We start from the raw sequence: 23,460 nt of genomic DNA on the forward strand, positions 1-23,460 counted from the left end.
GCCTATAACCGAATGAATTACAGGACTTATTGTTGGCACTACAGGCAGCAGAGCTTCCCCTGGCAGGCCAGGCCTTGCTGGCACAGCATACAAGAAGCACAAAACATATTGAGTTAAGCGTCTATATAATATAACTAGACTGTTGTACAGTTGTTAAAGCTCTTGAGCGGTGAGATTCGCTAAATTAGGGAATGGTGTATAACCAGCTAATGCTGGCCAGGTCACCCCATCATTGCTAAGAGGACGTATGCGTACTGGTGTAAGTAAATGGAGAAGGGCGCCGGGGAACCAAATGTGATGTTTTCAATGTGATACTGGTATTTCTATAAGCACATACACCCTGTATTGTGGTGGTGGTGGTGGTGGTGGTGCAATAACTGTGTATTCAGAAAATGTGTTGGTATTAGCATCCACAGCAGGAAAATTGGTCCAAGAATAAAAGATTTCAAAGCAATAGCTTTTGTGGGTTTCAACCACGAAAATAAAATCACCACCTGCATTAGTAAGTCCATATTTGTTGCATGCGCAAGGACAGCAGGTCTCCAATTAACTACATTGACAATAGGTGCTGGTGCAGCCATAGGTAAAACAGAAATGGAGACAAAGTTCAAACACGAAAATGAGTTATCCTTTTAAATTTTCAAGTAGGAAAAACCACAGAATTTGGTATTCCTAAAAATTATAGAATATTATTCCCCAAAACCACAGCCGTCTCCGGTGGTAGGGGTAAGGGGTTTTATGGACACACATAAGTACTGCCCAGGAGACTTATGTAATAAGTACCAGACCAAACGTTGGTAGCGCCATGTTGCAGAGATTCTGTTTGGAAACAGAACTACACCTGGACATCAGAATGTAGGGACTGTGTCACCATACCATGTCAGTATGTATGAACCCAAAACTGACTAGATCATAATGCCGTACCTGCCCTCCTAACTTTCCCAAACTAACAGGTAAGTAAGCACCCCAGAACACAACTCTCTAGTCCCCAAAGGAACCTTTGACAACAGATCGACACATTTGATTTTCTCACTCATGCATGTCCACAATAAACAAGAGAAAGACACAAGAACAGTTTACAATATTTATTGAAACTATCGCACTCTATTATGAAGCAACTGTGCTGCAATTAGAAAACACATGCAACAGAGTAAAGTAATCAGCATTATGAGTAAACTTTATACAATGAAAAGCCCTACCATGGTGAATGATGTATCTGCCTGAGCCTACCCTCACTACGCGAGCACAGTGATATATCAGTAATCTCTGGGATTAGAACCGACCCCCATACCGGACATTTGCAGTTAGGTGTTCTGCATCTCAGGTTGCACAAAGCTAGCGCATCCGTCCCAGGATCTTTCCCCACTGCAAGAATCCTCCTCTCTGATTTCAAAAGGCAAGGCTCAGTGTACATGGTAAGATGTTCCTCGCTTGAAAACAGCAGCTGCTCCTCTGTGTTGTGTCTAAATGTCAAGCTATGTTACTAACCGATCACAGAAAAAACAGGGCACGGTGCTGTTCGACCTTCTACGAAATGTTCAGACTGAGTCCCAGAAAAGAGAACTGAATATTAAAAACACATGCAGCTTTTCTCTAAAATAATATTGTTGCACAAAAACAAACGTGCTGTGGGTAACGTGTGGAAAGCAAAGTGGCCTACAACGTGCAGTTAGATTAAAATTAGGGAGAACTAAATGGGCCGGAAAAGAGATCTCAAAACACTGCCACTGCTATTCACTCAAACACCCTTGAAGCCATGGTGACCCTAAAAGGAAGTACTTTGAACTGGTAGAGTTGGCTAATGATAAAGCAAAGTTACAGTCAATGAGCAGAATAGATGGTGTGAAAATTGGCATCCTTCAGAACGAGCGTCATCATGAAATCTCCCTGTTGAAGGAGGAGGAAGACATCCTGCAGTGTTGTCATTTAAAAATGTTTACATAAGATGTGGCGACTGAGAGGACTCAGGGCCGTCCTTCTTGGGAATGAGAAAGTACAGAGTTGAAACCATTCTCTTTGTGTTGGGAGTGGAGGGGGAGGGGGTACTCTCTCAATAGATCCCTTTTGTAGAGGGCCTGTGATTTTTCCTGAAAGAAGGAAAGGTGTTCTTGGCTAAGAGTGTGTGTATAAGGTGGGATTTTGCGAGGGACTGTGTATAGTTCAAGGCAATAGCCATTTTGGGCTACAGCTGGGATCCTCTTGTGCGACATGAATTCCTCAAATCAAACAGGGAAGTTGCCCTGCTTGGTGTCATGTGACTGGGGGCAGGGGGTGGGGTAGGGCAAGTGACTGGCAGAAGCACCTTTGCCACTACCCCTATTACCCATGGAGAACCCTCTAAATGTGCCCCACCCCCTCCAAGCTTGCTGGTGGTAAGTCTATTGCTTCATGTGGTACGCGTGGGATTGCTCGAGCAAGGTGGTCAGTAGCGCTCACATGAACATTTTTCTCACTATATCTTTTTTCTTCAGCATCTCGTCTACCTGAGGCCCAAAAAGATGCTCCCCGTCAAACGTGAGGATGAGGAGATGCTGCTGGACCTCAGGTTTGACCTTCGCGATACAGATCCAGGCGTAATGTCCCAGTATATCGCTCGTATTGCTGCCCCTGCATCCATCTTCTCGCTCTTCTTGGAGCATCGCCGGTGGCATGTGTTTAGGTGTGAACCACTAGGGACTTAGTTGGAGCCTGTCCCTTAATATATGTTGGGCCACTAGGAGAGGCTTTGAATTTCTTTTCAACCCTTGAAGTGCCTAGCCTTGATAGGCTCCTTCACATTGTTATGAGAAGAGGACATTCAGCATGGGGAGGATCTGGACAGTACGCTCAGATTTGGAGAGCCTCTCAAGGAGTCATTCTCCTCCTGGGTGACATGCATCTCAACATTGTGAAAGGCTGCAGCCCTCTGGATGGCTTCATAATAGGCTGTGGTGCCATGAAGGAGTGAGGCCAGGATCAATTCATGTTCACAGTGAGGGTCATCTGTGGGTAGGCACTGTTTTTACCCCACGGATTATCAGTAGGGCTGTAGGCTGGCGTCTGGTCATAAGGTTCAAACGGGCCATAGGAGCTACCTGGCTCTTAATGGGAAAGAGGGGGCCTCTCTTGTGACTAAGGTGGAGACAGTGAGGAAGGTGGGCATGGGTGTGGTGGTGGGGGAGCTGAGGGGGGTGGTGAAGGAGGTAGGCTGGCTGAAAGAGGACTGAGGACTGTCTCCCAGTGTTTCTTTGGTGCTGGGATACCCTGGCCATGAAGAATTAAAGCTGTTAAGTGAGCGTTGCAACAAATGATCTTTCCTCCAGCCTCCCTGAATACAACATAAGTTTGGAAGGTGGTGCCCTTGGAACAATTATGTGAGTCTGCTCAGCATTGCAACCTGCATTACACTAGAGGGAATGCCATTACCAAATAAATATTATTCAGTTTCCCGCAAGTGTTAAACAGATACACTATAAAACGTGTAAAACATGGAAATAGGTCATTCTAACAGGTAAAGTATGCTTCAGGCAGTTTGGAAGTCCAATGCCACCAAGGACCATTTCAATGAACAATGTTTTATTCTAGACCACAGTATTTCTTTTGAAGAATTTGTTTTGAACCATGGAAAGAAAATAGAAGACACAGCTCACTTCCTGCACCCATTAAATAAGACTGAAATCATCTGATCAGTTGCAATCATCTTACCTTTTTCTTTACTAATGCTTCCCTCTCTTTATCTCTTCTTTTCCATTCATCAGCAAGGGCATGCATGTGAGCTAGTTCTTTCTTTTTTAGCTGTCAAACGGAATTAAAAATACACACTGCTTTTATTAAACAACATATCAACAGTAGAAATAGCTGTCTAGACATTACCACATGGGAAATAAATCGATTTTGAAAAGAGCAGGAGATTGAACAAGAAGAAAACTAAAACACATGATTTTCTATTTTGAATGTAGATGGAAATATCAATACGAACCAAATTGCTTAAACATAGAAAATATATAAATGTAACAACAAAAATGTGAATACTGTCAATATTGTCATTTTGCTACAGTTGACGTCTCATACCAGGATAAAGAAAGAATGTCCTTGTGTCAACCAATACTTCGCCAGTCAGGGCATCCAGTATAAAGTCGCATACTCTAGGATATCCTTCATTGCACAGGATTTAAAGGAGGCTGTGCTTGGAATAGAAAAGGAAAAGTGACAACACCATGGAAGGAGTGTTGCTTACCTGTACATGTAGTCTTCCAGAGTAACCTCAATCATAGTCATAAACACGGATTAGAGATAATATATATATATATTAATCACCAAAGTGCCTGAAGCATTCGGGAGGCACACGACAGTCCTCCGCCCTCCGGGCTTCTCACGCAGCACACCTCCCCACTTAGCAATTCTTCACCGTGCCCGACGCGTTTCAGGGAATTACTCCCTTCCTCAGGGGCTGCCATCAAAAAACACTCGTTCATGCATTCCTGTTTTCGGATCATTTATTTATGCAAATCCCTCGGCCTCCCGAATGCTTCAGGCACTTTGGAGATATATATATATATATATATATATATATATATATATATATATATATATTCAAACTATTCACTCGGAATTGAGGCCGCTCACCACTCGCAGGTCGGTTTTCAAAACCTTTATTAAAGAAACATGCAGCTTGCAAGTCCTGTGTTGTTGTCCTTTGGCCTTACGCGTTTCGAAGCCTTGTCGCTTCTCATCAGAGGCCGCATCACATGAGTCCAAATCATTGCGGTTACATCTCCCCGTGCTTTATTCTAATTGTAATTGGCCCCAGCTGTGCCTCAATGTCAATTGCAGTGTTCGCTGGGAGATGTAGTCCTTTTGCATATTTGCTACCCTCCAATGGGTCCGATTCATGTGTGCTAATTCAGGATCAATTTCCGCCCTCCAGTTTGCTCCAGGGTTGCAAACGACATGTTCAATTCTGTTGCCTGCCGTGCCATTGCAAAGGAGCTCGCTCTCTCCTCTGCGGTCCTTTTACCCTCTAGGCAGTGCGATCCCTCCATGGTGAGCGGCCTCAATTCCGAGTGAATAGTTTGAATATATATATATATATATATATATACACACACACACACACATATAGTTATATATACATACATACATACATACATATATATACACTCCACTGCCAGCCGGCTCTTGCATTTGAACAAAGTTGGAGCACAGACCACGATTGAGTGCACAGAATCTCCTTTATTTGGGTTGAACTCTGTCGGCCATTACACGTTTCAGCACCAAAGTGCCTTGATCACATGTTGTGCATGGAAGTGCACAGCATGCCTTCCTGCCATTGTGGCGGGCGGTGCTGAGTGCACCGCTCGCCAGAACGGTAGGAATGCTGGATGCGCCTGCCACTGTGGCGGGCGCATCCTAATACCACCATCGGGACCCCCCGCCCTTATGACGGGCGGTCCCTTTTTCCGATAGGATGGCGGGCAGACAAAGTCCGCCCGTCATCCTAATGGGGGCCTTAGTCTTAAAAGAGACTAAATGAAAAAAGATTAGGTTTGGAAAGTTTTCCAATGAGAAATGAAGCAAAAAGGAAGAGCTCATTGCCCAAGTATCTTTTCACCAGGAGCTGAAAAAAGAACTGACCTAACTGCCTGTGGGGAATTATGGGATACAGGGGGTGCAGTAAGACCCTAAAAGGCACAGTGCCAGTTTTTGCATACATTTACATAGTGTCCTATCTGCTAACAATGCCCTTCATTCCCTTTCCTTTTAAAATAGGTTGGTGAAAGTTTTTCTCTAGTCACTTTTATTTATTTAGTGATTATTGTATTAAACTGGAATATTTTTTTTAAATGAAAATTAATAGAAATGTGGCCATTTTTAGCGGCAGCAGACAGTTTTCCTTATGGTGGTGTTCCTTACCCCAGAATTGTATGGGGTAGGAATACATATGAACTTTCTTGTATATATTTTTGGTAAAGTACTCCAGGATTCCCGTGCATGGACAGGACTATTCAGTGCGTATGACTATGATGAGGATTTTCTTGGAAGAGACTGAAAGGTTCTTAGCCCTGTGATGGCCGTCTGAAACCACAATGGATAGAAGGCACGTTTACATTAACTTCATACATTACATCACATAGGACTTCATTCTGATCCTCTAGTCCCTCTGTATGTGGGCAACATTCATTTGCAAATACTTCAGAACTTTAGGCTGCCATGTCATAGCCATCTCATATAGTGAGCCTTCAGCATGATGGACCAACTCTCCCAACGGAAACCGTTATGATTAGGACCAATTGCAGGAGTGGGGGATTCCTATAGCCCGACTCCCGAAACATATTACATGTTGTGATGGGCAAAAAGACTTTAGGTCTATATTGTCCGATAGACAACTAGACATTAAATCATGTAAATAATGTATGAGCTGTAACACTCTAGAGCTCACAGCCCACCACACATGCTGAAAGAACAAATGTAGGTACAAGGGAAAATCAATGTTCTTTATCCTTTATAATATCAGCAGCTGACGTGTTTAATCTGGATTCCTTTACTTTACCAGGGATTGAAATTAAATATCAGGGCGGGGTGGCAAACATGCGTACTAAGCATGTTTTATCCAGAATGATACTAAAGAACAGCATAGTACACCAATTGTTTTTTTTTATAAGCAGAACAATCTTGTCAAGTGTAGAGTGCGTGTTCTGAAAGGCTTCGCATCTTTGTTTTCGAGGCGAAAAGGGAACTGAGCAACCGCCACTAACAGGACATGATCGGTTATTAGTGGATTGTGGTTCTCTAAAAAAAGGAGTTCAGTTTTTCAGCCAGTAGAGGTTGCAGCTTCTCAGCTACAGTAGTCCTGCTACTTAAAATGTTTCCTTTAGAACTTTTTTGAATTATTCTTGTCATTTGCATTACAAGTGTGACTTTTTTCAAAAATTTAAATTGGTTAATTTTTTCAAAAAATGTATTTGGCCAATAGGCATTCAGATAAGCACATTTTTAAAATGAAAAATATATTTAGCTTTTCTAAAGAAAGTTGTGAATTTAAAGAGCCTGGATCCCTTGATGGGGTGAATACTCACTGCTTTTGGCTATCATTGGAGAACAACGGTCCGCAGATGGATATTTACGACATAGTTGGATATAATTCCCTTTGTTCTCCACAGCTAAAATGTTCTACGTCACCATTTGGGGCAAAGAAATGGTTAACAATGTAATGTTAAAGCGTGCACAATTTTATACACAAGTAATAACATAAACCTGGTTCTCAAAAAGGTCCTCTTGTGCCTCCTTCCACATTTCGAGCTCAAGGGCTGCTTTGTATTCCAGAGTCTCTCGTGGTTCGGGCCTAGAGTCGGGAAAAGGAGTTGGCCGAGGAGGAGATACAACCTTCTGCTGAGCAGCCCTTACGCTCTGAAATGCATACAAAGGATATTATTAATGTTGCATAAGAAAGAAAAGAGCCAACAGAGACGCTTATTACGATTATTCTGTGAAATAGGGTGGATTTTCCCAACCTTGGGACCAGTGCGGGTGAGAAAAATCCAGACCATTACAAGTTGCACCCTAAGGAATAACCGGGGATATTTGTAATTCTGCGTTTGACTCTGCGGAAAATCCTAATTTCTCCATAATTTCACATGGAGATTTTGGCTATTTTCAGCAGCTGTAAAATCTGGATGAAAGTAAAGGTTTCCAAAGTGTTCCTGCAGATGCCATAATTCCGATGGGGCCATTAACTGCTGTTACCAGCCCCATCGGAAAGAATAGGCCACTCGTAATGAGGGTCACAGTCTTTTAAACATCACTAAACCTCTAGTTATTTACCTGAGAGGATTCAGACACCACAACTTCTTGTATTTTAACAAGACCGTAGTCTTCCAGGCTCATAGTGTAAGAAATATCTGCTATCTTATTATTCGCCCTGAAAAAGAGAACAACATTTTTAATTTTGGCTGGCATGATGCGCGTAAAAAGGCAAAGCAGGTATTAGTTTATCAAATATTGGGTGAAAACAGTCATGTAGATTACAATACAGAAAACGTTTCTATTTGCTAAAGCCTATCATCATATGGCAGCACACGATATGTTGACAAAAAGCAGTTTTACAGGTGCTTAATGACAACCCAATGTCAATGGCTTTCTACATTAAAATGCCGAAAGAATTAGCAGCAAAAATACGACAGTTTTAAATATAAAACATGAGGTTCGCCAGGGTAGGGCGGATTCGAGCTCATCAGAGATTTCGAGGAACTCACCATGTGCTTATGGCAATCATCCATGTTGCTGAATAAACAAAGTAGATGTGGATAATAAAGTTCATCAGTCCTAATACGTGTTATTGCTTACATAATGCAAGAGCTGCAGCCAAGCTAAAGACAAAGGGCTAGAAGAGAGGCAGGGAATGGCTATCCAGCTGGAAGCTGCGTGTGTCTATCCTACCATTAGCAAGAGCTTAGATATCATTCGACTTCAGTCACACCACATCCTCTGCATTGTGCAAAGGGAACTTGCTCGAAGGATAGACCAACACTTGTCACGCACTGAGCTCTATTTCACCAAGCTCAAAGCGGGAACATTGGCATAATCATGTGTTAGACATACAGGCAGAACATCCAATTTCAGACCCGGACCCGTTTTAAAACTTCATGAAGGTCAATAACCAGGAGCAATTACACTGGTGGGTCCGGGATGAAATAGCGATGTACATGGACGTCATGCAGGGGTCGCCAGAGGTCGCAGCTGCGGCCCCTTGCTATCCCCTACACCCCCTCCCTCCTCACACACACACCGGCCTTAGAGGTGGCAAAATCAGTGCCTGGAACACAGGGGCACCACCCTAATGGACGTCGTTTGGACTGGAGCTCCGTTTCCCTGTTACATTTTTACTACACAAATAGTGAATAATATTATTCACTGTTTGTGTGAAAAAAAATGAAGTATAATTAGCTGGAATATGACCCTATCTGAGAGTAACGGTAAGTAAAAATACCTTTAAATGTATGTTGCATGCATGCATGCTTGTAGATGAGTGTGTATATCTGAGAGAGTGCGTGAATGTGAGTGTATGTTTTAGCATGTGTGTGTGCGAGTTGAAGTACAAGTCCAAGAGTGTGTGATGTCACTTCCGCTCTCCGTGGCATTTTGGTGAATTGACGCCCATGGTGATGTAGTTAATTTTCATCAACAATACTGTGAAAATCCAACACTTTTATAAGGGCCAATGCATTGTAGACCAATACATACTGCATTATCTAGTTAAATATATTGGCCATTTACACCGGGTGAGTTCTAGCGCTGCAACATATCCAATAATTAAACGATTAACCAAGAAGTACTGCCTTACATTAATATATATTGTACATAACGTTAACATTGATAACATAATTGACACTGTGGTATCACAAAACGCCACAACACCAATCAATATGTAACTCGCGTCCTTCAATGCTTAGCAGAAAAAAGCACTTGAATTATGAACAGATTTGATTGTGATATGAATACTAATGAGACTATAACACAATACACGTACGCTTTTTAGAACCAACAAGTGGATTCCAAGAGGTTTACTGTTGGTTTACTGTAAAGCACTCCATAAACCTTTCTTAAAAGATCATTCAAGAAACTGTTGACATCGAATTCAAGTCGTGGTCGCAGAAAAGAAAACAATGTTTGAATTACTGTGCCACCTAGCGGTTATACATATAGTTGTAATTCTATTCCGTGGAAAAGACAATGTGAAATACATAAAGCACAGACAGAACACGTGGAGTACAATGAAAACAACATTTCAAACCGCTCAAGAAGTGCGTTTCTATTATCAAATAATAAGCGAATTACCTCCCAAAAACTCGCTATATTTTTATTCTATACTCCACAATAGACTGGCACATTCCAAAATTATGCCAATGGAAACTTCAAAGAAGTAATGAAGGCATGCACTTGCATAAAAAGACCCGAAGGGGCCTTTCTACAAGATACTGTGAGTAGACCCCACATACAATCACCCGCCGCCCACCAGTTGTCAAACACCTCACCAGTGCAACCCGAGCAGCCAACAGCGGCTCATCCCTAAGGCGGAGGAGCGCCGCCTCACTGCTCTTAAAAAGGAAAAATAAAATGAAAACAGCACTGTTATTATCATTTTATTTTTCCGTTGTCAGGTCGGCTTACAGGCGGGGCGGTGCTGTGCTGTTGTCACAGTCAGCAATGGAGAGGTGGTTGGGGCACTTAAGTGCGCCTGAATGTTTGGCCGGCCATATTGGTCACACCAAATAGTCATGTGCACTTACAGCCTGGCTGGAGAACATGCAGAGGCTCAAAGTCCCCGTCTAAACCACGACACTGCTGTCATGGTGAAAAAGAATTGTTTGTGGTAGATTGAAGTTTTGTCAATTGCTATATGCAAAAGAATCTTTTTGAAGTTGAAAAATAAAATCAGATTAATTCAAACGGAAAGAGTGGTTTAGAGGGACTTAGTTTTATTCTTTTTCCCTTTGAAAAAGGACAAAGAAAAGTGGCAGCACTGGCTTTTCTATATGTTAACTCTAGGGTGCCCCTTCAATTGTGGAGTGTTGGAGGTCATATTTCCGGCAAGTATTGATGCAGATCAATGAAAATTATTGGGCGCCCGTAAGAAGCTCTAGAGAAGCCAGCTTCAGCGGTTGGCCACGCCGCCCCCACCAATTTACTTTGTTACTGGTTCTTCATATCTCTTACATTGCTGAACTTAATCTAATATTAACTCTTTCTTTCATCACCTTCTCTGCTTAGAACATATCACATAATAGGTCATTCTTCCACCAATTCTACCCCTCACCAAAACTTTAAGCTCCCTTTCAATTGCACTCCTGTCCTTTACATCTGAAATTCTAATTTCTATCTTTCCCAGTTCTTCTCTCTTCTCTTTTCATTTCTCTCCCAGTTTCCCAATTCACTCTATCTCTGTGCTCCTTTTGCATCAATTTCTTCAGTTTCCCCTTCACACACAGATTTGTTTCTCATTCTCATGCCTATACCACGTTCTTTTACAACTGCATCTCTTATTTTTCCACATCTGTTAGTTATACAGTCTCCTCTATTTTTCCTGAGTTACTTGTGCCTCCATTGCTCATTAATTCAGCCTGTTTCTTCCACTTTGCTGCTGACCTCAAACCCTCATTAATATCTCCCAGTTTCACTTCCATTCCCCCTAATTCTCGGCTCCGTCCTTCCATTTGCCTGCACGCCTCATTCTCTAATTTCTATACCACCATCTCTCCCTTTCACATTAAATCCTATCTTTGACCACTAAATAGCTTGCTTTCATAAATCCTACTCCCAGCTCTATTACTCTCATTCTTTCATTATCATCACAATGTTACTTTCATCACCATCACTACCTCAACTCTCCTAGCTTATGCAATCTCAGTTTCCCAACCAATCCACCATTAGCCCTCAGTCTCATTTTATGATTCCTATCACATTGGCGTCCTTCACTTCTACCTCTCTCATTTCCCCACATGCTTCTTCCATTGTCTTTTACCATTCCCAATTTTGGTTTCAGCTCACTCAACTTCCGTCTGCTTCTCTCACTCCTCTCTGTATTAAATTTAATGTTTCACACCTGTTGCATCTCTTTTTCCTTTTCCATCACACCACTCATCCGTTACATCATGACCATCCAATCTGAACAGCTTATCTAATTTCCAATGACCATCATTCACCCTTTTTTTGGCCTCTCACTCTTGCGCACAGCCTCACTCACGATCTCCTGCTCAAGCATGCATTGCCATTTTCAGGCACTTATCTCACTTTCTATTCTTTGTCCATCGCTTCTTAATGTAACTTCATTCATTTCCTGCCGGGTATTTCCTATGTATGAATTTGCTTTTCCCTTGCATTTTTCTTTCTTGTTATTTATTTTCCATCTTTTATTTCTTGGTAATTGTTCCCCTTTCTGGTATCTCTTTTACTCATGCTACAAAGCTTTTTCATTCTAGGACCCACTTTCTAGCTCTAGTCATTCCCACTGCTTTTATTTTTTCTCCACTGCGTATTTTCCCTTCATTTTCTTTTCTTCACTTCTCACTTTTTATTTCCCTGGTCTTATCCTCTCCCTTTACATCCTCTCTATTGTTCTTTGCTGTTCCTTTGCTTCACTCAGTTTTTTTCACTCTTGTTTTTTTTAGTCTTTCTCGGTCACCATGCCAGCCCTCAACACCCCTATATGGTCACCTCTGTCAAGTCTGTCTCTTCACTGGGTTATTTAAGGCCCTCTATCTAAGTGCAAGATCACAGTTTGGAGCACAGGATTCAGCTCAACACTTATAACATCAAAAGCAGCAATGAAGCAGTTTCCCCCCCTCTAAGAGCAGGTAGAGCACAGGTAGAAGCAGTTCAAATTGCTTACAGTTGCAAGAGTCAATTCATTGTTAGCATCAGGGCAACCTTTACTCACTCACCCACAAAAGGTACAAGAGCAATGCAAGTTTCACACAGACTAGTGCTTAATTTGTAAAAGAATAAGTTCTATGGCCCAAATTCTTCTAAGAAGCCCCACTGGCATCATTGCTGAATTCGAGGAGAAGTGGAGAAGTGTGGCTCAATGGTTAGAGCGGCAGACCCTGATGCAGAGGTCTAGCCTGGGACCAGGGTTCAATTCCCCGCCTCGGCGGGTCTTGGCCTCAAAACTCCACGGACCTGATAATTCTCGCCTCAGTGCCTATTCCAATCATGGAGTCCCACTCTGCAACTCTGGGCAATAGCTTGCTTAATCTCCACAACGGCCCCCACAACGCTAAGGATGCCTAACCTCCACTTTGGGTGTGCCCAGGAGTGGACACCTCACAGGGAAAGCCAGGATGGGTTCCACAGCGGTATTCGTACAAGCGCCTTGACACCCTTGCGGGTGAGTAGTGCGCTATACAAGTATCAATTTACATTTTAGGGTTGTCAAATTTCACTTTATTCCTCTGTCATTCGCCAGTATGCTCTCCCTTTCCTTATAGCACACTACATTCCTTTTATCCCTGCTTTCCTTACCTTCCCCTTCCTCCTTTCTTCATTTGCTTCTTTTCTGTCTCTTGGTTTGAGTCAGTATGATTATTAAAAACATGTCCTGGTCCCCAAAAAAGGTTTTCCAATAGGCTCCATTAGGAACACATAGGCTCAAATTACGCACTGACATGCATACAAAATAAGTATGTTATTGGCACCAAGTTCATGATTCCATCTCACAGAGAACAGGCACAGCACAAGCAGTACCAATGTAAGGTTTCTGCATGCAGAAGAGGAATATCACATGAAGCTGACATGCAAGCTTCCCTGATGCAACTCAGGCATAGCAGTAGCTGTGCAACCGGTCGTCACACACAGAACAGATATGTGAACAGCAAGCACACTACGCATTACAGCTATGCAAGCTTCTCTCACAAAAAAACCAAAAACGATGAGAAGCAATTGCAGATACAGTATGGGAATCTTGTGGATTAAAACGATACAAAGACCCTAATGCACAAGCCCGTGTTAAAAGTGTTTGTGCATGAAGCAGTGAGACTGTGAAGTTTGAGAACTTAGTTCGGTGTAGGTGCAAATCCTGCATGGCCGATTCCTTGCGAGTTGCACAACTACTGCTGCTGAAACAAGGCCAATGGAGGTACCAAACTGACATCAAGGAGTCCTGTGACCTCAGTAACAGAGTTAGTGTCAATATAGGGTGTGCTACTTCATAAGCCTGCCAGCAAAACTGAAGGGGGAACTTCAGTATGGTTTGTGGTGGACAGGTCTTCAAGGTTAACCCACACTTGCCACTGCTAGGGTCCACCAGCTGGTGTTAAGACAACAGGGCTTTTTTAAAAAAAAATATTCTTTTTATTGATGGTAATTAATAATACATTACAGGTCATAGTAATTTTCCATTTAAACAAGGGTCAGTACACAACATAGCAAAGACACTTGTGACAACGGCATTATGGGATAAGTTGTATCTTATTCTTGTTCCCTCCTGCTAGTTCAATAGATGGGGAGATACAGATCTCTCCTATGTATATGTTCCATTTACCCCACTTTTTGTCCCACCTTTCTCCGCAATCATGTATTTGTCCATGCTGTTCGCCCGGCCCCCGTTGTTGGTGGGTTCTCTGCCCCACATCACATAGCTCTATTTCGTTTGGCCGATGTGAACCCCTGTGTGACCCATTGTTTTTCTATACTACTGAGATCTGTAGCATCCCATACACTGAGGAGTCCCAATTTGGGTGTTAGTATGATTTCTTTCCCCATTGCAATTTGCATTTGTCGTGTGATCTGTCCCCAGAATGGTTATATAGTGGGGCAGCTCCAGAGCACATGATGGAATGTTGCTTCCTCTGCGCAGTGTCGGAGACAACATGTGTTTTCCCTGCATCCAAGTTTAGTTAGCGCGGATCCGGTTAAGCATGTTCTATGTAAAATTGTGAGCTAGTTAAGACTGAGTCTAAGTGGTATAGCTGCCTCATGGGGGGGTGGGGGGGATATCAACGCCGCGTGTCACTAGTCCTCTTTGAGCGGCCCAATGGCTTGCTGCCAGTGTTCACGGAGTTGTGTGAGTGGGTTGAGTAGGTTAGGTTATTACGTAGTTTTCCGTATGTCAGGGATATCGCTTTCTTGGTAATGGGTTCGGGCAAATGTCCATCTTCTATTGGGGACGCTTCCGGTACCTCCCCTTGTGCAGGGATATTTGTAATAAGTGCCTGTCGGATTTGCATATATCGAAACCCTTCCTGTTGGGCTAGAGCATATCTCTTTTGTAGGTCTAAGAAACAGAGAATTGTCCTACTTTTCCACAGGCCACCATCAGTAGAATTTCCAATGGTGTCCCACTTATCGAATCCCGGCTGTGTGCTAAGCATACCCAATCGCTGTGCGGACCATAGTGGGGTAGCTTGGGTTATTGTTCCGTGCCATCAGAGTGTTTTGTTTGCCTGGTGCCAAATTTGAACCATTAGGGCAGTGGGGCCTGTTTAACGGTCTTTTATTTAGATTTGGAGTCTATCCAAGTGAAGTGCAGGTTCTGTCAGGGAACTATACACTCATTGATTAATAACAACTAGTTGGGCAGCCCAATAATTGAGTATTAAATTGGGAAGTGCTATTCCACCATCATACCAGCTTCTTGTTAGTTCATGTGTGGCAATACATGTTGTCTTGCCGTCCCAGAGTAGTGTTCAGAGTTCACGGTCAATACTTTTAAAGTAGGCCTCGGAAACCTTGAATGGACTGTTTTGTAGGACATGTAGAAAAAGCAGCGGTGCCGGCATTTTGAACAGTGCAGCTAGTTCTAACAGAGACAGGGGTAGTGTCTTCCAGTGACACACGTCATTTTGCAATCTGCTTAGGGAAATCACTAGATTTTTGGTGTAGAAAACCCCCGGGTCGGGGGTTATATATATATATATACAGAGGTATCGGAAACCCTCCTCTGCGATTGTGGCAACATATTCTGGTGGCAGTTTTGGATTTGATCCATGATGTGTATAGATTAAGGATTTGGACCCGTTGATAGTGTATCCTGAATATTTGTCGAAATTCGTGAAAAGTTGGAGGATTCTGTTTATTGAGCTTGCCGGCGACACAAGGTACTGCAGAATGTCGTCAGTATACAGGGATATTCTATCCTCGTGTCTCTCGGCCCACTTCAAGCTGCTGAGCAGTGGATCGCTCTTGACCCAGGTTGCGAGTGGGTCAAGCATCAGGGAGAAGATCAGTGGCGATAAGGGGCACCCTGGTCTCTTAGCTCTCCTCAGCAGGAATACCCGTGAGGTGTGGTTGTTCAATCTGACTTGCCCCTTGAGGTCAGTGTAGAGAAACCAGGGCCTTTAAGGTCTAGTATAGGAACGTGCTCCCTCAGAAGAGTGGTCTGGTTGACTGATCATGCATTTTGAACCTGGTTCCCCAGGTCCAAATAAGGAATCTCTGCCATAGTGCCACATTCTCTCCACACAGAACACCCCCCAGGGAGAAACTTACACTGCCTTCAGTTACAACCCAATTGTGCCTCGCTATCAACACCTGGATAAGACCCATTACAAACTATGCACTAGACAAGAGTAATATGCAGCCTGAAAAAAAGTAATACCATTCTGGAAAAAGCCAACACTTACTGGGAATTCAAGATTAAGTAAAGCATGTGAAATGTTAGCAGGAAGAACATGGTTACTTAACGCTTTAACACTCATTCAGAAATCAATTTGTGTTTTTGCCTGAAAAGTCAAGGACATGACTACAGGTCCCAGAAGGGACCCATTTCAATGGCCATAGCTAGGTTTCCTGTTATCTGCTTCTTCGTGCCAATTCTCGCTGTGTTCCTGCATTCGCAAAATACTTTCTGTCTCCTGCCTAGCCCTCCGCGGACCCGCCCGTCAGTCTCCCGCCGCTCCACCGCTTTTACCACCTACAGCGGGAGCCGCCGAGCGGAGACCGGCGAGGGGCGGGACTACGACACCCAGAAGCCCTGCTGGGGTCCGCGTGTGAAGGAAGCGCCAGGAGGCGCATAAAAACAGCGTCACCACCGCCTCGCGGGACGCCCGGAGCGAAGCCCGGGCAAAGGGCGGGCCCTCTGTGGCCCTCAGGGGACCTAAGGTGACGGGACGGGTCACCCCCCTTTTCACCTAATGTACCAAACAATCATCATTAAGATAACCTGGATTTATGACCTACCCTCAGCCTTCAAAAACTGTCCCTTCCTACTCATTGTAGCTTGCTTCGAACCAGGACCATCGGGAAAGTTAAACCGGAAGGTAACGAGGCTTGTGTGATTACCATTGACTATACTGACTATATTGGGGCAAAGGTTATCAGGAACATTGCCAGATACTTAAATGTCTAAGTCAAAGAATCCCATTGCCCCGGGTAATACCATGGACAATTACCTGGTACAAGTTGTGGAAAAAATAAACCATGAACGGAGGTCGTCGCTGGGTCTTGGAACCCCACTGATATTGCCTCAAAATGAGAACTTACAAACAGACTTAATTCTTCTGGGCACCCCAATTGATTTATCCCCAGCTCCACATGGGCCGGATGTGGGGCTATCAAAAAATGTGTCGTTCGTGGAAAATCCAGCTGCTAATGCTGAAACGATATTGGGGGATTTAAATGTCTCTTTGCATGACCTAGACCCAGACCTGGAGGTAGTAGATTCCAGCTCTCCCGCACCCCCTGTTCCTGCTCCAAGAGTAACAAAAGTGACCTCTAAGATTTCTTCAAAAAGGGAAGGGTTAAGGTCTAGTAGGAAAAGGCCAGTTACCCCGCCCAATAAGAAAATTGTAGATGGGAATGTGGGTGAAGGAGATGTGAGCCAAGGGTGGGATGATGGCATATTAAAAAAACTTATGGGCATGCTGGACATTAAGTTAAGTCAGCTAGTAAAACCCTTATTGTCAAAAATTGATCACCTCACGGCTAAAATAAATAAAATGGAGGCCTATATAAAAATAACTAATGATAGAGTGGAGGAATTGCCGACAATGCTTGTAGAAAAATTGGCTGAAAAAACCTCATTAGAAAATGTATGCTCAGGTGTAGTAGAGCTCCCACAGATCCAGCAGGTTAATCTCAAGCCTGGCCCAGATCAAACCAATCTTCCTGGTGCTGTCCCCATAGAGCCTGTAGGGAACTGTATACTGCAGGGATCCAATGCAGAAAATAATCCTGTCGAGCTAATTGTAGAAGCTTCACCCCTTATTCTGGTACTTGCCAATGTCCCCCCTTTAAATACAGGCCAGATAGAACACCCTGAATCATTATTAAATAAGGCACTTCAATGGTTAAGTAACAACATGCATATGTGTCCTGGGGGTAAACATAAGTTGGCAGAAGATCTGCTAACGGCAAGACGGGTAAAATGGATAGGGAGTAGGATCAAGAAATTCCCTGGGGATTGTGTGGTTTTGAACCTTAAAAGCCCCGAAGTTTTGCCAGAAATTCTGAATAACCTTTTTCCTCCCCAACGTAGAACGGCAGAATTAATTCCACTCACCCTGGACTTTTTCTACAATAGGAAAGGCTCAGTGTCAAATCCGAGTGTTCTGAGAACCAAATGGTCTACAGTGGCCAGTAGAAGTATAAGGGAGGGCTCATCTAATGTCTGGGGGATAAACCTAGATAATAGATTTACAGCATTGTCTAATCTGAACGAGTGCGACTGACTTACAATAGATAAAGGATTAATAGCGGAACATCAGTCGAGCCATCCCATATGTCAATTAGACAAATCACTAGACCAACATATAAAAAACCTAGAACCAGATCATAAGGTCCCTATAAGTTCAAATACCAATGTACCTATAACAGGGTCAGATGGTCTAAATAATATCAGATTAATAGTTGGGGATGATCTAAGCCCTGAGCAGGGGGGACTGCTAACTGTGGACCCTAGGGGAAGTATGGAGGTGCCATTTACATTAGGCCCAACTCCAGGAGAACGACCATTGACTTTTATATCTTGGAATATAGCAGGCATAGCGAGTAAGCTAGATACCCCAGAGTGGGTGGATTATATTGACAGGAATGACATAGTTATGATGCAAGAAACTTGGTCAATTAACCCAGTATTTCGTATGGGGTATTTAAACTTCTATAAACCTGCATCTAGAGGTGAAAAAGGACGTCCCTCTGGAGGACTGTTGATATGGGTCCGCCAAGCATTAACTTGCACCATATCACAAAGGCAAATAATATCCAACGACATCCTAGCACTGAACATCAGATGGGCCAATGGCCAAGAAGTAGTTCTGTACAACATCTATGCTAGGGGGGTTGGTGCAGGTATTCCATCTGATGTTTTTACCACCCTAGAACAAGATGTTGAAACCCTTCCACCTAATCCCCATCTCATTGTGGGCGGTGATTTTAATTCAACTTTTGAGCCCCTAGGAGAAGAGGATAGGAGCTTAACGGCAGAGGAAGACAGTAGATGGGGATTACCCCAATTAGAGATTCCTCCTATAAAAAGATGGAGTGCCACGGCCATCAGGATAAAGAGTCTCTGCCTCTCCAGAGGACTGAGAGCCACGAACGGGAGGACACCATCCGACTTAAATGGGAATTTTACCTTCGATAATGGTCGTGCAACAAGCAGGATTGACTACTTTTTAATTGATGTAAGAGCATGGTCCAAGTTATTAGACATGGCAGTTGTATCACGTTTAGAGAGTGACCACCATCCCCTGTATATGACATTTCACCCCTATCAAGAGCCTAGTGTACACTTAAATAATAAGCAGATGGTAACACAAGATGTTGTGTGTTCCAATAACCAAAGACATCTGAAATGGGGAATGTTGCTAGGGGATGAAAGAAAATGAGAACATTTGAAAAATCTAGTAAAAGAAGAAGTTAGCGTTATTAAGATGCATTATGGGAACCCTAATTTCGAGGAATACATGATGGAGGCCCACAAAATTTATTTAACAAACTCCAAAGTTTTTTCATTAAAACAGTAGACCCAACTGCAGCCAAAAAACATCAAGCCGCTAAAGGCTGGTATGATAAAAGCTGTAGATTGGCAAGGCAAAATTTAAGTGTAGAATTGAAAATAGGAAACCCTATAGCCGTTAAAAGGGCAAGAGACATCTACAGGCTGACGCAAAAGCAATCAAAGAGGCGTTGGGATGAAGAGGGCTGGAGTGAGCTAAAACAGGCCTGTGCCAACAAAGACTCAAAGCGGTTTTGGGCCTTGGTTAAATGGAACAGGGGTGGGGTACCAGCACAACCACAAAACCATGTGTCAAAAGAAGGCTGGAATGATTTTTTTCAACCCCAGTATGCCAGATGTCCGAGATACGCATCCATATCTCTCCCCCAAACTGTCTTTTTTAATGATCAAATATTTACTGAAAAAGATGTTAGTCTGGCACTGGACTGCGTGTCAGGGGGAAAAGCGCCGGGCATGGATGGCATCCCAGCAGATGTTTTTCTATCTGACCGGACTTCTTGGTGCATATATTTCACTTGGTTGGCAAATGCAATAGCTATGGGTGGAGAAGTCCCAGCCTCGTGGAAAGGGGCTGAAATCATCCCCATATTTAAAAAGGGGGATAAAACCCAGGCAAAGAACTATAGACCCATTAGCTTAATTGACACTGTGCAGAAAATAATGGGTCGACTAGTCCAGAATAAATTACAGCAGTGGATTGAAGACCAAAATATATTGTCGCCATACCAAGCGGGATTTCGCCCCTTGACTAGCAGTGTTGACCAAGTTTTTTATTTCCTAGCCATTTATTGGAGAAATGTCACACTGCGAAATGGCACATTGTACGCAGTTTTTGTGGACCTAAAAGCCGCATTTGATCTGGTCCCGAGAGAAAAACTGTGGGAAACCCTGGCCGATGTGGGAATAAGCAGAGAGCTCCTTACCTTGCTGGTCCGCCTCCATGAAAACAATTTCGCAAAAATAAGGTGGGGCAAACAGGGGGAAGTGACGGCCCCTTTTCCAGTGGAACGGGGGGTGAGGCAAGGGTGTGTCCTGGCCCCAACGCTTTTTTCAATCTATATAAATGGTATTGTGGAGCATTTAAATAAATCCCCAAATGACGCTCCACTTGTAGCAGGTGTACACGTCCCCGTACTAATGTTCGCGGACGATACGCTTTTATTATCACGTACGCCAAGTGGATTGCAGAAAGCGGTTGACGCTTTTGGGGATTTCTGTGATAGTCGTGGTCTGGAGTTAAACTCCAGTAAAACTAAATTTATGTGCCTGAGTTCCCAATCAGCTTTCAAGGGGGTGATAAAATATAAGGGCGAACCACTGGAAAAAGTAGATGCCTTTGCCTACCTAGGAATTATCCTCCAACATGACATGAAATGGAAATCACACATTAACATGGCTTCTTTAAAATTTAGTCAGCTAGCAGGTGCAGTTACCATCAAACATAATACATCCATGACAAGACCCATAAATTGTGCACTCGAAATTTATAGTATGAAGGTACTGAGTGCATGCCTTTATGGGTCTGAGCTCTGGGGATTTTCAAACTTAGGAGATTTGGGGCGGGCGGAAAATGGATTTCTGCGAGGGCTTGTTAGGGCCCCACAAAGTACCCCGATAATCCCACTAAAGATGGACCTAGGTAGGAAAAATATTGAAGATATCGCGCGCCTACGTCCTCTGTTGTATTGGAGGCGCCTAATGGTAACCTCAGAGTTAAGTCATTATGCATCAGCTTTTTTTGATGTTGTGAATTTTGACCGTTTCCATTGCATTGCTTGGTTAAAGGAGCTCCGGAGTACATTGGGGGAAGTTGGGCCTTGACCATTTGTGGGGCAATAAGGATGTCGCCTCATTTCCTTCGAAAAAGCAATTGAAGGATATTTATTGGGACTCGGTATATGTTTCACTGTATCGTAAAGGCGTGCAATCCACCCTGTCATCACGCTTTCTGGACACTAAACAACTTCCATTATATGAAAAATATTGGGATGTAATTGAACGTCCATTTGACAGGAAACTATATTTCCAATTTCGTGTGGGAACACTCCCAGTGAACGCTTTTAGACAATACTGGTCCCCATTGCAGGACGCTTTCTGCGAACATTGTAAAAACCAAACAGAGGACATTGCGCATCTGCTTTTTTCTTGCCCTTTGTAAGCCACCCCCCGTCGAAAGTGGCTAAAACCAGTTTGTAAAAATATGGGCACCCGCTGTTGTTCACAAGCCCTAAGAATTTTAACATCTAATTCCTCAACACCACTGGTGATAGGCGTAGCAAAATTCTTGGCCTGGGCGTGGGTAATAAGATCACGTGCTTTAAAGCCTACTGGTTAATATGGATTATCAACTGCCTGTTTAACCTTGCTTGTTTTCTTTTTACTTTTTCTAATGAATTTTTAAAATGTATGTATACATTTTTTAGAACTTATCAGCATTCGACTTTTGTTGTTTAATATGTTTTTAATTAACTACTTTTATGTTTAGTATTTATTGTATCATGGTTAGGAGGTTTGCTTTTATGACTAAAAATCGAATAAAGCTTTGAAACGTCAAACGTCAACGCTTATAGCCTTATAAAAAGTAAGCAGTATGGTTTAAAAATACCACATCCCTGAGCACAAAGCCGCAATACACATTTTATAATCTAAAATAAGGAAAACAGATGATAAGGATCACATTAAATGTTTTCCACTCCAGGCAGCAACAGAAAGAAGAGAAAATGAAAGTAGCTCTTCACTGACAAACTCAGTAACGTGTTTGGGTGTGAATAAAACCAATCTGGTCACTTTGCTTTATTGAATTATTTTACCTTTTTTACTCTCCTTCCCAAGGTGGCACTTTGGAAAGAAAAATGTGAGAAAAAGACGTTTCCAGCAAAAGTGTTTCCATCTCTTTTGGATCCATTACACAGGGGAACAAATAAAGGGAAAGAGAGGGTATAAGCGGTTTCTTGAAGTCACGCTTTTATTCAGCAAGTGAGGAGGAGCAAGACAGACAGTAAGAGAGGGTGGCAGCTGACCGCAGAAGAGGACACTACCCTTGTCAGAGCAGAAGGCGAAAGTGCCTCTTTCTGGCCAGACAAGCCCAGGCACAGTCTGCATGCGGACCGGTGCGCAAGGCTGACCTCACTTTGTCTAAAAATCAGTCAACAATGAGAAATGTTTTCAGCACATGACCAGCATTGCTCAGCATTGTGAAACTCACTCTAACTTTTTAGAATATAGGAAACATTATCAATATTAACAAATACGCATACGTGACAACTTCAAAGAATACCTACGAAGGAGGAGATTAAGTTTACTGCAAGCAGCGCTGTGTGCCAGCCATCGGCAACGAGAGGGCGGAAAGAAAAAGTAGTACAGTTAAAGAAAATATATGGCCAATACTGAAAGGATCTATGTAGCAGGGGTAGTTCGCAGGTCGGGAACAAAGCATCCACAAGGCAGGATAAATAGACACTATTCACCAATGAAAACTATAGAATTAAAAAAGGCAGACCAAGCAACCACTGAAAAGAGGTGGGCATGTGGTGGATGTGTTCAAAATCCACAGACGGAATATAGCATGCCTCACAGAGCAGAGCGTGCGCTGCCTCTAGCCTCGACCTAAAGAACAAGTTCTTACCTTCGGTAACGCTTTTTCTGGTGGATACAGTATCTGCCTGTGGATTCCTCACCTTGTGAATATCCCCCTGCGTCAGCAACATTCGGAAATTCTTTTGTAGCTCTTCACGCCGACGTGGACTACGTCACAGACGCACGGCATCGTGCGCGGCTCCGCTGACGTCACTGACTCCATAATAGGACTCAGTCGGCGTGATGACATCAGTTCCGCCCTTTTTTCGTGCCTTCAAGGCACACGGACGGACCAACAACAGTAGATATATACACAATGTACACAGTACCAAATAATCAAGGTAACACACACAGTGTGCAGTCAATGCTGGAAAGCAATAATAACAACACATTTCCTTTGACAATAAAATATATACATTAAAACAATGTCACTAATGCAGGTATAGAAGAGTGGA

General features: G+C 43.2%; 1 protein-coding gene across 1 annotated transcript in view; it reads right to left on the bottom strand.

Annotated features, from left to right (window-relative positions):
- Positions 1-23,460, bottom strand: part of CEP120 (centrosomal protein 120) — a 337,501-nt gene that overhangs the window by 160,514 nt on the left and 153,527 nt on the right. The window contains exons 12-14 of the mRNA XM_078675575.1: positions 7,801-7,897; positions 7,234-7,386; positions 3,685-3,774 (exon numbers count right to left, since the gene is read on the bottom strand). Of these exons, the coding sequence (XP_078531701.1) occupies positions 3,685-3,774; positions 7,234-7,386; positions 7,801-7,897 (340 nt within the window). The remainder of the gene's footprint in view (positions 1-3,684; positions 3,775-7,233; positions 7,387-7,800; positions 7,898-23,460) is intronic.

This window comes from Lissotriton helveticus, chromosome 2_1 (assembly GCF_964261635.1).
Source record: "Lissotriton helveticus chromosome 2_1, aLisHel1.1, whole genome shotgun sequence".
Classification (NCBI taxonomy): Eukaryota; Metazoa; Chordata; class Amphibia; order Caudata; family Salamandridae; genus Lissotriton; species Lissotriton helveticus.